This window comes from Cercospora beticola, chromosome 4, assembly GCF_033473495.1.
Source record: "Cercospora beticola chromosome 4, complete sequence".
In the NCBI taxonomy this organism is placed as follows: Eukaryota; Fungi; Ascomycota; class Dothideomycetes; order Mycosphaerellales; family Mycosphaerellaceae; genus Cercospora; species Cercospora beticola.
Genome location: NC_088938.1, coordinates 1,879,828 through 1,892,918, shown reverse-complemented (window position 1 = coordinate 1,892,918; position 13,091 = coordinate 1,879,828). Strand labels below are relative to the sequence as shown.

The window sequence follows — 13,091 nt, the reverse complement described above, 5'->3', positions numbered from 1 at the left end:
CATACCACGCACCTCACATGCTGAGAGTTGAAACCTAATGGGCATGGTCGATCGTCTTGACGCACAACCATGAAAGGCGATTCGTGGTTGGGGCAGTCTTTGATCAGCAGCCCCATGCGCGCACAAAAGCTAGTGAGCGCGTGAATCGCTTTCTGGTATGGTGGTGCCAGCTGAGGACAGATCTGCAGCTGACAAAGGTGGGTCTGGGGTCCTGGTGCGCTGCGGAAGCTCGGATCCCACATCCTTTGCGTCCCAAAAGCTGGGAAGTCGGGCATGCCATTCGTCAGGTGTAGGACTTTCCAACACGCTGATCGAAGGATGCTGATATTCGGCGACTTGATGTTGGATTTTGACAGAAAGGAGAAATACTGTTCGCTGGCTTGCATCCTGTATTACGGTACCGCCAAGCCACTTCAGCTAGGATCGAGGCTTGTTCGACTTGATTATGATGAACATGATTTTTCCTGCTTTCTTGCAACACCTCGCTGCACGCCTTTTGCTTCACAGTTGTCACACACTGCGCAGACAGTGAGACATACTGGTGCAGTCAATTTGCATATGTCTGACCACCGTACTGTTCCGAGCCATACGACGAAATTGATGTTTCGGAAGCTGCCGTGATCGCCTCGTGCTACTGTACCCTGCGCATGTGCTACTCAGCTTTGCGGTGATCAATCCTCAGGTCCTGAAGCATGTATCATTGGTACAGCACAGACAGATCTGCAACTCTCCAACACTCGTTGTAAAGGGCCAGCAGAGAGATCATTGGTTCTCAGCTGTTCTTAGGCAACCCATGCGTTGTTCATAGCGCTGTCCTCGCGTACGCCGTGTAGGTCTATCTTGCAAAAGGGCAGGGTCGAACGGCGTCTGAGGAGCAAGGGCAGTCAGAATTGCGAGTCGTGACAATCGGGTCAGCAGCCACAGGACTTACGTTCGAGGCGTCCAGGGCGTGTCGCCAAAGCATTGCCACAGCGAAACGATATGCGCAGGAAGCGCTCTTCCTCTCTTGCTCGTTCTAAGCAGGCGCACGATGCGTGCGCAGACGAGAAACCTATTCCATCTGCCTTTCGAGCCATGTGCTATTCCAACTGCGCAGCTCTCAACCTTCCACCTCCTTGCTCCTTTCCTTCAAGAAATTCGACAGCCATTCGAGCGGCTTCTCGGGCTCGTAGACAGCCAAGTACTTCATTCCTTCGAGCAAGTGCGGCGTGACATTTGTATTGAGATATTGCCTGGTTGGACCACCATGCGCGACTGGTTTCTCTGGCCGGGCTGAAGGTTGAGGAGGCATTGAACCTGGCCGCGTTGTTGCGCCTGCTGGAGGAGTGGCCACGCCTGGCGCGATGCTCGCAAGATGATCGGGAGGTCCGTGGGGTTGCAGCGATTGGTCGGTCCAACGCTGCGGCGGAGGGTTCGGGTCTGTCGGGTCTGCTTGTTGAATAGTGTTCAAAGGTGTCTGTGAGGTGGTCAGAAGTGGGTGCGGACGGCTGAGCAGGGCACGTACTTCTGCGGGTTGTTCCTCTTTCATCTCGATATCACCATTCGCAGGCGGTGTGCCGTTTGCTGTCGGTTCTGCCATTGTGCGATAAAGTTTGTGGGTTTGCTGAGAATTGGCGTGATGGAGCTCGAATGTGAAGCGACAGTCGCGCAGTCGCGTGGTTGCACGCGCCTTGACCGGGAATGCTTGGCATCGGTCGACCACACATGCACTTCCTTCTTCAGCTTCACAATCAGACCAACGAGCTACTTCATTGCATTGCATCAAGTCTGCATAGAAACAGGTTGTGCTCTCGGCTGGCATACATTCGATATGGGCAAGGGATTACGGCCGAACAGTACTCTCCGCTGCTGAAGCAAATCAAGTGTCTCTCTGAGAGCCATGCACGGCGGCGGGCACGACGTTCTGGAGTCAGAGTCAGAGATGGAACATAGTCATATTGGAACAGTAGACTCTCATATATCCTGCATCCGAACGCTCTTCCAAGCTCACGAAAGCCACCCAGCAGAAGAATCAGATCATTAGCAGTTCCCGAGACTCGACCGTTGAGCTTCACTTCACTTCATTCACATGAATGCATTACGCAGAAGCGCTGCCATTGGCTGGAAAGGTAGGCTGCAGCGGCAGATGAGCTCTCACTTCCGACCTCACTGCTACCCCCACCACAACTATTTCTTTGCTTCCAGCCCATTGTCACTTCTCTCCTTCACAACCTCTCCATACCCGCGAGTTCGGCCTCTGTTGACCAGCCAGAGACAAGCTGTGTGACCGTTCTCACTCCTCATCCCAACACCATGCCTCCGAAAAACGCGCAGAAGGCCAAGGCCGCAGATAAGGCGACTGACAAGTGGCCGTCGACTCCATCCAAGCAGAAGCCGAAATCGAAGAAAGAGCCTGACTCCGATATCAAGTCGGAAGCTGAGCCACCGAAGCTGGCTGCCACTCCGTCGAAGAAAACGCCCAAAAAACAGAGTCAGACAGTCGAATTTGGGCCACTGAAGCGTGACCCAGATTCACTGGCGACTGTGTCTATTGATGTCAGCGTCAGCAACGAAGAGCCAGTGGCAGAGCCGAAGAAGAAGGGCAATGGGTTTGAAAAGCTCCTTAGGCTGGAAAGCGCAGACAAATTCGTCATTCTCAAGACGGTACGGCCGCATCAAAATACTGAATGACATTGACATTGACTATTTTACAGTTCATGCTCACGGAAGGCCCCGATGAAGGCTGCCAGGCTATCCTCGTCCGACCAGCGAAGCCTTTCGCGTTTCTCAAGCTCGAGCCTGAGATTCGCACCCGCATCTACAGATTCTACTTCGCCAACAGAGGCGGCGTGGACGACCCAATCCAGGTGGACGGCAAGCGAAAGGGTGGGCTCTTTTTCAGCGACATGTATGCCAAGACATACTCGAACGACAGCAAGAATCGCGTCGGGCTTCTCGCAGTCAACAAGGAGGTATGGCACCAGGTGGAGCGACCACGGTGAAATGAGAGCTAACTTTTTGCGGAAGGTTTACGCAGAGGCCGTGCAAATCTTCTGTTCGATCCCTATCCGCCTCGATGGAAGCTCCAGTGTCATGGATTTCCTCTCTCAACTCGACCCGGCCGTCCGGCAGCGTATCACTAGCGTCGTCATCAAGAACTACCAGAAGGCAACTGCCCGCACTGCCCTGAACGTTCTTGCCGAATGCAAGAACCTCACACGCGTTCACTTCGACAGCGGGGTCTTCAGTGAGGGTGATCCGCAGAAAGCCGCAAAAGCGCTCTTCGGCGATGCACACAAGTTCTTCCGAGCAATGGGAACGGCCAAGGGCAACAAGGAAGCCGGTGTCGATATCCTGAGCTTCGGCAAGCAGGCGCTGACCCTCAAGACCGACTCCCCGAAGAACAAGGACGAGAAGATTGCGAAAGCTTGGCCTGATCACATGGTCAACGAAATGAGGGAGAGCTTGAAGTCCAAGCTAAAGTGAGTGTTCACCCTCGCAGCAAAAACCCTCACTTTCACGGCGAAAAAGGACCCCAGGAAGCTGACTCATTGTCTTCTTCTGCGTCAGATAATTCGAGAGTCTCTCTCATCTCTCTGGAAAAATCACTCCGCTCACAGCCACCTCGCAGTCAACCCAGGATTTGGACCTGCGTGTGCGGCTCGCAGAGTTACGGACACATTTGCTCGGAGATCCTCCAAGCGAGGCAGGAGCAGAGGAGGGAATTGGCTGAGTTGGGAGAAAACGGAATTGCTGTGCTTGCTACTGCTAGGTTTCGGGCCTGTTGCTGAGCATGGGTTTGGAGCAAAAGGCTGCAGGGAACTGCATTCAAATGGTAACGAATTGGAGCAGCGTTGATACATCCGGCATAGCCAGCAGCACTTTAGCTCGTGGATTGGCAATGAAATGAATCGTGAGGCGTGAGCGAAGGGTTCTTTTCTCTGAACGAATGAGTAGTTCTCTGCGCACGAGCTTGGCCGCGGGTATAATAGCGTTGTAAAGGTTTGGCTGAGAAAGCATCGTGACCACTTCTTCCTCTCAAGGCAGACGGTTTTGGCTGCTCATGCGCTTGAACTCGGGTCGTGTTGCGTAGCAGAGATGATTCGGAGATAGGTCAACGGTTACGATTGTCTCCAAAGACAGGAGGGAACGCTTTGCTTCTGTGCCTGCCTCTGGGCACAAATACGTTACGGAGACTTGGTTGAGGTCAAACTAGAAGCACATATTTCACCAAACGTAGTCGGTCTGACCTACCTTTGGGGTTGAGTATGGGACATATCGTGTGGCAGACAAAGACCGGAGACACAATTATGAGTAAGGCTTTCGCAAAAAGCAGAAGAGGTTTCGCCGCTGCTGCACTTAGCGTCGACGGGGAGGGCGCCGAGGAGACGTTCCAAAGACATGTCAACCATCGCATCTCCATCTGAGAAATGTAGGTATGTTTGCTCATGTGCTTGCCCTAGGCATGTTTGCTGTGCCTCGGAGACATTCTCGAGACATGACTGACTTCTGCTGACGCATCCACACTATAGGCAGACGATGTGGACTTGTACGCACGTGCTCGATCAAGTTGTCGTATCACGGCGACTGTGCTAGACTTCCAAGTCCTCCCAAGCCGGAACATTGGTACAATCTTTGCTCTCCAAAATTACCATTAGTGGATCTGCTTTTTGAGCGCGCACAGCGGAGGAATATGTCTTGAGGACCAGAGTTGAATGATACGGGAGGAATATACCGTGCGGTGTTCATTGATCAGCAAGGACATGATGTTTCGAGGACATTTCGGTGTTTTGCCGGGGCGGATGCCAGCGGACTGACCAGAGCTTGTTCGCAATGTGTTGGCGATGCTTGCCATCTCTCCTTCTGTCTTTTGAATCCTTTGATCGGTGAGAATCGCAGAGATGATTAGTATCGATGCGAGAAGACCTTCCAGATCTGAGGCAACTGACGTTCCGTCACGATCCTCAAAAGTGTGTTAATGTCTCGGATCTGAGGCCCGCAAGTTCTCACGAACCCATGTTTCGATAGTTAATAATCCTCCATAAATGACACCCTCGACCTTCTAGTGCATTTCGCAATTCAGATCGCGCATCCCCAACATCCCTCATGCCTGTGCCATGCACCACTCAAACGCCGAAGGAAACACGGACGAGTTGAGTCGCCACTCTCGTCTCATCGACTTGATGGCAGTGCAATGCTGTGCCTCTCGCATGCCCATATTGAGGAAGTATATTCGAAGAGATGTTAAGATCGGCCTCTGCACCAGCAACGTCGGCGAGGCCGTGCCCCATCACATGCAGAACATCACGAAATAGACTTCTTCCATCACAATTCTATGCATGCGCGCTCACGTAACTTGATCCCGGACCCTGCCTTTGCGCAGCAACGCCACAGGACGCGTGGCTGGCAGCTCTCTTGTTGCATCAAAAAAGTTAAACTGATTGGAGGCAGAATTGCGCTACAGTTCTTCGTTGTACGCTGATTGTGAGACTTGCGTTGCAACGTCGCATGTCGGCCGTGTAATGCGGTGTCCTTGTACAGTACGTACTTGGGTGTGGCTTGTTCGGCGCCTCTTCGATTTTTCATTCCTTGGTCGTCAGCCCTAAGTTGCAGAACAGATGATCTGCGAAAGTTCGATCAAGTGGGTTACATCTGCATGTCGACATGCGCGACACTTGGGCACGAGCGTTTATGGGCATGAATGTGGAACATCCCATTGATGCCCGAGGTGTTGTGTAGCAGTCGTCGGCAGCAGGTGGGCAAGGTTCCGACACCATGTCCATTTGGGTCGAAATCGCATTCGCATGGACGACAGGAAAGGGCCGAGTCGGGCTGGTACTTGTACAATTTGATTTGTACTTTGTTGCAAGGTTGACAAGACAAGCCAGGTTGGCGCTGAGATGCGGAGCTTGGTCCAGAACTCCAGCCTCGCTGCTCGCTCAGCCTCGTATACACAGTTCTTGCTCGATAATGACACTGACAATCAATCATTCGTGAAGTCGGTTACAACGTTTAGACCTGCAGCACATCAGTAGTGAAGATTGTGAAATGGAAGGAACCAAAATCCCGAAACATGCAAGTTCCGCCTGCGCTTGCTGTGTCGATGATGCGAGGCTAGGCTCTTGACTTTCTCGGCTGCAACCACATACAAACAACAATCTCTCCACACCTCACAGATCCTCCCACACAACACACGACCTTCGCTGCAATCCTGTCGCCGTGCACCGACATCCGCCTATACCTGCAGGAACCTGCTGCAGCACCATTCACGCTGCACGAAAGACGCTGTGCCTCGGCCTCCCTGCCGCCCTAAACCTCCGACACCTCGAAACCCTTTCCCCTTTCGAATCGAATTCAGGCCACTCGCTCCAGAGACCACCCACTTCGCATTCGTACCTCCTGCAACGACCGATCAAAGTTTATTCCTCATCACCCACGCGCGGACCTGGTCGTAGCAATTGTGATCCTGCTGCAGCTGTCGCGATTGTAGCCCGAATCTGGCCGTGAGGAAAGGCCGCACCTGCAGTAGTCCTGCGTCTGCGTCGCGCTTACTACTGCTACCGTGACAACTATCTCACCTCTAACTTTTGCCCGGGTATTGACGGCACGAACTAAGTGTGATTGCGTTCGTCCGTTTCGGCGCGCGAGAGTTCGGCGTTACTGGCGCAAGAAGGAAGAAGAAAGGTGGAGGAAGAAGGATCGCAGGGACTCGGACCACACATCATGGGCGTGATGGGAGACTTCACAGCTGCACAAGTGCTCAAGCGCGAGGACAGCATCAACGACAAGCGCGATGATGACGATGTTTACCCCTACGACTATTCTGAAAGCTGGTGGTGGTCGGATGTAAGAGCTGCCGCGTGGGAAGATGTGAAGTACACAAAGGAGATTTGCTGACAATTCGGACAGACGGGCTATGCCGTTAGGTATGCATTGATATGTGTCATCCTCGCAATCATCCTGCTGTACTTCGTCGGAGGATACTGCCACGCCCGAAGCCGTCTGAAGAAGGGGCAACCTCCTCTCGCCTACCACAGATGGATGGTGCAGCGTTCGGCGCGCTACGAGCAGCCTCAGCACCAGCAGTCCTATCCGTACCGCCCTGATCCATATGCACAAGGCTACGCCATGCACGGATATGCTCCGCCGCCGAATCCTCCCCCTGCTTACCACGGCGATGCGCCCCCTGCGTATTATCCTCCAGAAGGGGCGAGCAAGGCTATGGCAGATCAGAATTACCAAGTCCCGCCGCGTCCGGAGAACCAGGGCGAGTCGAGCACCGCTCCTCAGGCACCGCGCCCATAGAAGATCAGTGCTTCAACAGTGTTGCGTTTGAGCGAATGCATGGCGTCAAGGTTGTGTCATATCAAGCTTCCAGTACAGCATGTGGGTATTCTACGATGGTTCGGTAGTTGGCGAGCGCGTGGGCATGGGAGCATTACAGACACTTGTGGCATTACAGACACTTGTGCATCATCTAGAAGGTCCTGGCGCGTTTCATCAAGCTGGAAGGGGCAGGTAGCGATGGCAAGACGGCACGAACAAGGCGAAGCGAGCAGTCCGCATCTTGTCTAGACAGCATCAGCCATGTCCTCTTATGAACCTTAACTGAACGTCACTTCGATTTGCTCTCTTGTATCGTGTTGCCATAGCCATGCAGCTCCACTCTAACCCTGGTTTCATCTCTCTCGATCTAAGCGAAGCTCGTGCTCAAATGCCGAGAAGTCTATAGCCTGTCCGTGGAGACGCCGGGCCCGAGCGTCCAGATGCCCAATTGCGCGCTTTTGATCACAGTGCCCAAAGAGGATGCTGGTCCGACGAATGTCTCTCATGTGCGTGCTTCTGTGCCTCGGCCTGTATGCCCTTGGCCGGTGAAGCCTCGTGGCTCGTTCGATGGGTCCGATATCCTGGTTGCTCGCTGTATTGATAATCATTGTTAATTGTGCGGATTGTGCACCGTTCAGCAAGCATGTGCCCCTGATGCATCCATGTCTATGTGCGTGGCAGTGCGAGTTCAATTCATGGAGTTCGTTCGGCACGGGAATGGCAAACGTCCTGCACCCGTAGTAGGTAGGCATCTGCGCGTTCGGATATTTCGTCGCCTGGGCGTGTATTATCCGAGCATTGATGAATCGCTTGTTTCGACGCTACCGGCTCCACTCGCACGAGGTTGCAACCCTAGGCTAAAGGCTGGCTCTTCTACTGGCATGAGGATAACATGTGGTTCACCATGTTGATCAAGTTGCGATTTTCCATGGCGGCCGCCACCCGTTCCTTGTCGCCGAGTTGCTTGTTCGCTTCGTCTGCCGATGAAGAGGTTCCCTCCTTAATGCGCACGTCCACTCGGAAACGTGGAGGCAGGGCATTCATCAATCGAACCTTGACGCCGAGTCCAATGACGGTGGTCAGCGAACAGGCCGAGGTGGTAGGCGTGATGAGCACCTGCACAGAACTAATGCGGGACCGTGGAGAAGTCGGCGGGATAATCTTGATGTCTTCCAGGTTCACGACTCCCAGCGAACCCAGCGAGAGTGGATGCTCGGGGTCGGTGATGGTGGAGATTAGGTCGTAAACTTCTTGCTCGTCTATTTCCTCGCGCTCGTCGTCGTCTGACGAGGCAGGATCTGAGACATCAGACAAGACCTCAGCGTCGCGCGCGGCCGCGGCGTCGAGAAAGCTTGGGTACTGCGGCACCAATGCATCGAAGATTCCTTGCGGCTTCGCTGCAGAGGGCGTAGAGCGGCGGCGGGACGGCAGGTCGTTTGGGTTGATGATGGTGGGATTCGCGTTGTCCTTGCCGGCGTCCATGGTGGTGGCGGTGGAATGTTACGGGAGAGGTCCTGACGCGCAGTACGTTGCGTAGTTGGGCGTGAGGAAGATGGCACAGCACGTTCCGCGAGGCGGAGGCGAACGAGTCGAGGGACGTCGTGGGCGGGTGCCAAGGCCAGGCGTTACAACAGGCACGTCAACCGGTGGGTTGCAGCTTTGCAAATGGGCGTGCGGCGTGCGAGTGGATGCCGCCGCCGGCACACTCCGTGGCCCTGCACGCTGCTGGCCCACCAGCAAGAGGCTTCCGTGCATGCTGCACGCTGCGGCCACAGCGGTCGCCCGGTCGGCAGCGCAAAACAAGATCACGGCTGACGAGTCGCAACTGAGGGTTCAACGTGCTTGCCTCCCGAGCTCCCAAGTGGCGTGGCGTAGAAGCGGCAGGCCCGCTGGCAGAGCTGCCACTAAATTGGGCAGGGGTCTTCTGGGACTTCGGATGATCTGCTGCTGTGGCAGCACACCCCTCCGCCGGCCAGCCATGGCTTCTTAGCATCCTGCTCACCTCCTCGCCTTTCCACCAGAAGAATGCCCGCCGTCGCTGTGTTTGCTGGAACCTCGCTGCCTCCACCCTCCGCTGCTCCTGCCCGCCGAATGAACGCCCGAGGAAACGGAATGCCTGTCAGCGGCTTCGGATCCTGCGCGTGAGCTTTGGACACTAAACTCCCGATGACATTGATATCCACTTCTTCGGCGTTCCGCACTTTCTTCAGGTAACATCTCCAGAAACAGCTGCTCTTCCGTCGGCATGGACAGCGCGACGAGTGCGCCGGCGCCCGCTGCGCATACCAAGCAGTATGTCTTCGTCGACGAATACAACCGCCACAAGCGCCTCAAGGTCATGCGCGCCTGCGATGGCTGCCGAAAACGCAAGATTCGCTGCGATGGCGCCCTGCAAAATGGTCCATGGCCCTGCGGCGCCTGCATTCGTCTGAAGCTCAAGTGCGTGCCGCCGACTCTCGACCAGGACGATGACTGCCAGACGCCCGACAGCGCCACCGGCCAGCAGACCTTTTCTTTCCAGAACACCACCTTTCCCAAGACCAGTCCGGCGGCGACGAAACCAAATGGCGTCTCTTCGCAGCCGCGGATGGTGCACGAATGGACGAACAACGTGCCTCCGACAACACCCACATCTGCTCCAGCATATCAGCCCGAATATTCATCGAACACATACTCTCATCAACCCAATACCCGGCCGACTCAGCAAAGCTACCCTCAAGGCAATTTCTATGCCGGCACCTCTACGCCTCTGCAGTACCCGCAAAGTGGTGGCCAAATACCAAGCTTCATCAGGTCTGGTACAGAGGTGTCTGAAGCCTCCAGCGGCGATGCACAGGAAATCGAAGCTGGTGTACGTGAGCTCTCCAGTGCCATGGGCGACCTCCAGATCGACATCACTTCTGCTGCTCCATACATAACACGTGCACAGCTCGCACCAGACGCACCCGGAATGGATGAGGTGGAAGTCGTGCTTCCTGCGTCAGTATTGGCAGACTCCACGATCCGCATTCCACCTGAAATGATGCCATCCGACGAACGGGCGACATACTTTTTCAATTATTTTTTTGACCATATTCATCCTTACTGCCCGGTATTGCACAGAGCGACATTTCTGGAGAAATGGCGCACGGACCGGCATAGCATGTCTCCGCTGCTCCTAGAGGCCATATTTGCGTGCGTGGCTCGATATCTCGAACAGCCTGTAGAATCACGCAAATGGCTAGCACTGGCAAGCAGACATGAAGAAAGCTTCAAGGATGTACCCAGGCTCGATACAATCCAGGCTATGATTATCCTGATGAAGGCACGGGAGAGTATTTCTAAACGGGGTTATTATTATCGGTCGTGGATGGCAGTGAAGTATATGACCACCAGTGCCATTGATCTCGGGCTGGATATTCACCACGAGCAACACCGGACCACGAATAAATGCAATCACAACAGGACTGAGTGCATGCTGCGCACGCGAATCTGGCAGACATTGTTCACTCTCGAGATCCTCACAGGCGCGCCAATGGGAAGATCAGACTTTTCGGTCGACATCGATTCTGTCCAATATGCTTTACCAACGCCAACGAATGACATTGATGCATTCGAACATCTGGCATCCCGGAGATCGACGATACTCGCGCAGGCCGTGAGGAACATCAAGCAATCCAATATTTTGTGGCAGACCATGAAACGATATAAGAAGGACTGGGCTCTCGATCCAAGTTTTGTGCAACATAACGAAGATCTTCCAATTTGGGCAGAGAATCTACCGAACGATTTCCAGCTCCAATACAGTGATGATGGCAGCCCACCTTGGCTCGGCGCAGATCATTACAAGGCCTACATTCACGTGTATCATCATTTGACCATTATTATGCATCATCGGCCACAATTGCAGGCGCTGTTAGCCAAAGGTGACCCTGGCTGGAAGGACCAGCTGGAAATCTGCTTGAACTCGGCCATGCTCATGTGCCGTATTCAAGAAGCTCTCTATCGCGATTTTCAGTTCCACGGCCTGCAGTTCATGATTCGTGGAGTCAACTTCACGATCTATTGTGTGCTGACATGCATGATGCTGCACTTGGTTCGTTCACTTTTACATCTTCGCAGAGATTGAAGACACTGACAGCATACTAGGCCGCGATTACCTGCCCAGATCCGAAGCTGAACACTCAAGCCCGCATCTACTTCACTCGCCACATGCGCGTGCTTGAGCATTGTATCACATCTGCCAATGCAGAGATGCAAGCTCAGATCAACACACTCCGCGAGGCCTTCAGTGCCGATGTCACTCAGCCCTTTGAACTCAAACCTACTCTGGGCCTAAGGAGCCCGGTTATGGAAAATCACTCCACGCCGTCGAGCACGAATTCGGATCCAACGAACGCCCGAGTCCTGACACAGCCCACCTGGAATATGGCCGATGCAGCCAACTCGAAATCCATGTCAGCAAGCGTCAACTATGCAACTGCCTTTGATGGTGGCGCCAGCCATGGCCTGTCTGCGAGGCCATCGATGACGCATCACGACGGGAATTATGATTTGTCGCAGACATCACCATATGCGCCGTCTGCCATGCAACAAGTATCAGCGGCACAGACCGGGTACGCCTTAGAGCCTGTCATCAGCAATGAGCAACACACGCCTGTCTGGGATCCATCTGGCATATTCAACCAGTGGAACGCAGCATTCGGCGGTGGTGCTCCGCCTCAAGCTACGCCCCCAGGTCCTGCTAGTATGCAACACACATCGGCACCGATCATGCAGAACCAGACCTCTCCCATTAGTACACACGCGATGTACGGAGCGCAGCAGATTCCAGTGTCCAACCCAGTCATACCGGACACAAGCCCGCCGGCTATGCCAATGGTCACTCCGGTGATGTGGCAAGATGCATTCACAAGCGCCTATGTCTCAGGACATGGTCAAAAGCGGTACAGGGAAGCAAGTGTGGACCATTCGGCGTATGCGCACTATGCAACGTCGAAACGCCGTGGCTGAGCGATATCTCAACAGCAGCCTTCGTGTCTTGGAATAGACATGAAATCCACCAGGCCGAGGATGTGGCGGTCAGATGCAAGACTGCCAACCTCAAATCGTTAGATCTACGACCGTAGCAACGATGGACGCGAGAGTAGCGAGACGGCGAACTATTGAGAGGCAGGGAGCGGCTGCGCTATCATCCTCCACTCGGCGCACTCGGGTTCCGACTAGAAAAGGTCATCACGTGCTTTCGAGGCCGGCGAGACCAGGCCGTGCCACTCGCCCATGGAAAGCCCGTGCTGGGAGACTCCGGTGCGGAGGAGCCTGACAACCTTCTGTTCAACGCTGCCCAAAGCTTGGTCCAGACTGGCTGGGGAGCTCCGAACAAGGTGCGAGATTCTGTCGCTGGTCGACATCACCTCGACAACTGAAAGTCTCTGTTTTCTTCCCTTTCCCCCGCATCCTGACACATTCTATCAAATTGTCGAATCACGTTCGAAGTTGATACGCATGTGGGGTTTTGCTGTAGATACCCCAGCACGAATGTACGAAAGAACGACGATGCCTGCTTCAGCACCTCCAAAATTGCATATACGAATGAGAATGGAACGATTGTTGATATTACTACTCAGTCACAATTTGCGTCCTGCCGCTACTTACCGTCTTACCTCGCATGAACGTGCCGATTGTTTCCTCTTGGGAACAAAGTATGGTTACATGAGTGTGGAGAACTTTTGCGGGGTCGACGTTGGGGGTGCCATCGCATCTGCAAGTAGGTTGACTGTCGACCTCTCATACGCTATTTGTGAGGT

General features: G+C 54.1%; 5 protein-coding genes across 5 annotated transcripts; 3 read left to right on the top strand and 2 right to left on the bottom strand.

The window, feature by feature from the left end:
- Nucleotides 1–1,099: 1,099 nt before the first annotated feature.
- On the bottom strand, nucleotides 1,100–1,579 carry RHO25_006385 (uncharacterized protein; the record flags this gene model as incomplete). The annotated part of the gene is made up of 2 exons (XM_023597213.2): nucleotides 1,100–1,456; nucleotides 1,505–1,579. 2 exons carry the CDS (start codon nucleotides 1,577–1,579, stop codon nucleotides 1,100–1,102), a joined length of 432 nt encoding a protein of 143 aa, XP_023452842.1.
- A 713-nt stretch (nucleotides 1,580–2,292) lies between these two features.
- On the top strand, nucleotides 2,293–3,465 carry RHO25_006384 (uncharacterized protein; the record flags this gene model as incomplete). Its single annotated transcript, XM_023597212.1, has 3 exons — nucleotides 2,293–2,643; nucleotides 2,694–2,951; nucleotides 3,007–3,465. 3 exons carry the CDS (start codon nucleotides 2,293–2,295, stop codon nucleotides 3,463–3,465), a joined length of 1,068 nt encoding a protein of 355 aa, XP_023452841.1.
- Nucleotides 3,466–6,702: 3,237 nt separating this feature from the next.
- Nucleotides 6,703–7,284, top strand: RHO25_006383 (uncharacterized protein; the record flags this gene model as incomplete). The annotated part of the gene is made up of 2 exons (XM_023597210.2): nucleotides 6,703–6,825; nucleotides 6,889–7,284. The coding sequence occupies 2 exons, from the start codon at nucleotides 6,703–6,705 to the stop codon at nucleotides 7,282–7,284; spliced, it is 519 nt and encodes a 172-aa protein (XP_023453081.1).
- An 894-nt stretch (nucleotides 7,285–8,178) lies between these two features.
- On the bottom strand, nucleotides 8,179–8,787 carry RHO25_006382 (uncharacterized protein; the record flags this gene model as incomplete). The annotated part of the gene is made up of 1 exon (XM_023597211.1): nucleotides 8,179–8,787. One exon carries the CDS (start codon nucleotides 8,785–8,787, stop codon nucleotides 8,179–8,181), a length of 609 nt encoding a protein of 202 aa, XP_023453082.1.
- A 763-nt stretch (nucleotides 8,788–9,550) lies between these two features.
- On the top strand, nucleotides 9,551–12,297 carry RHO25_006381 (uncharacterized protein; the record flags this gene model as incomplete). The annotated part of the gene is made up of 2 exons (XM_023597209.2): nucleotides 9,551–11,380; nucleotides 11,434–12,297. The coding sequence occupies 2 exons, from the start codon at nucleotides 9,551–9,553 to the stop codon at nucleotides 12,295–12,297; spliced, it is 2,694 nt and encodes an 897-aa protein (XP_023453080.1).
- Between the last annotated feature and the right edge of the window lie 794 nt (nucleotides 12,298–13,091).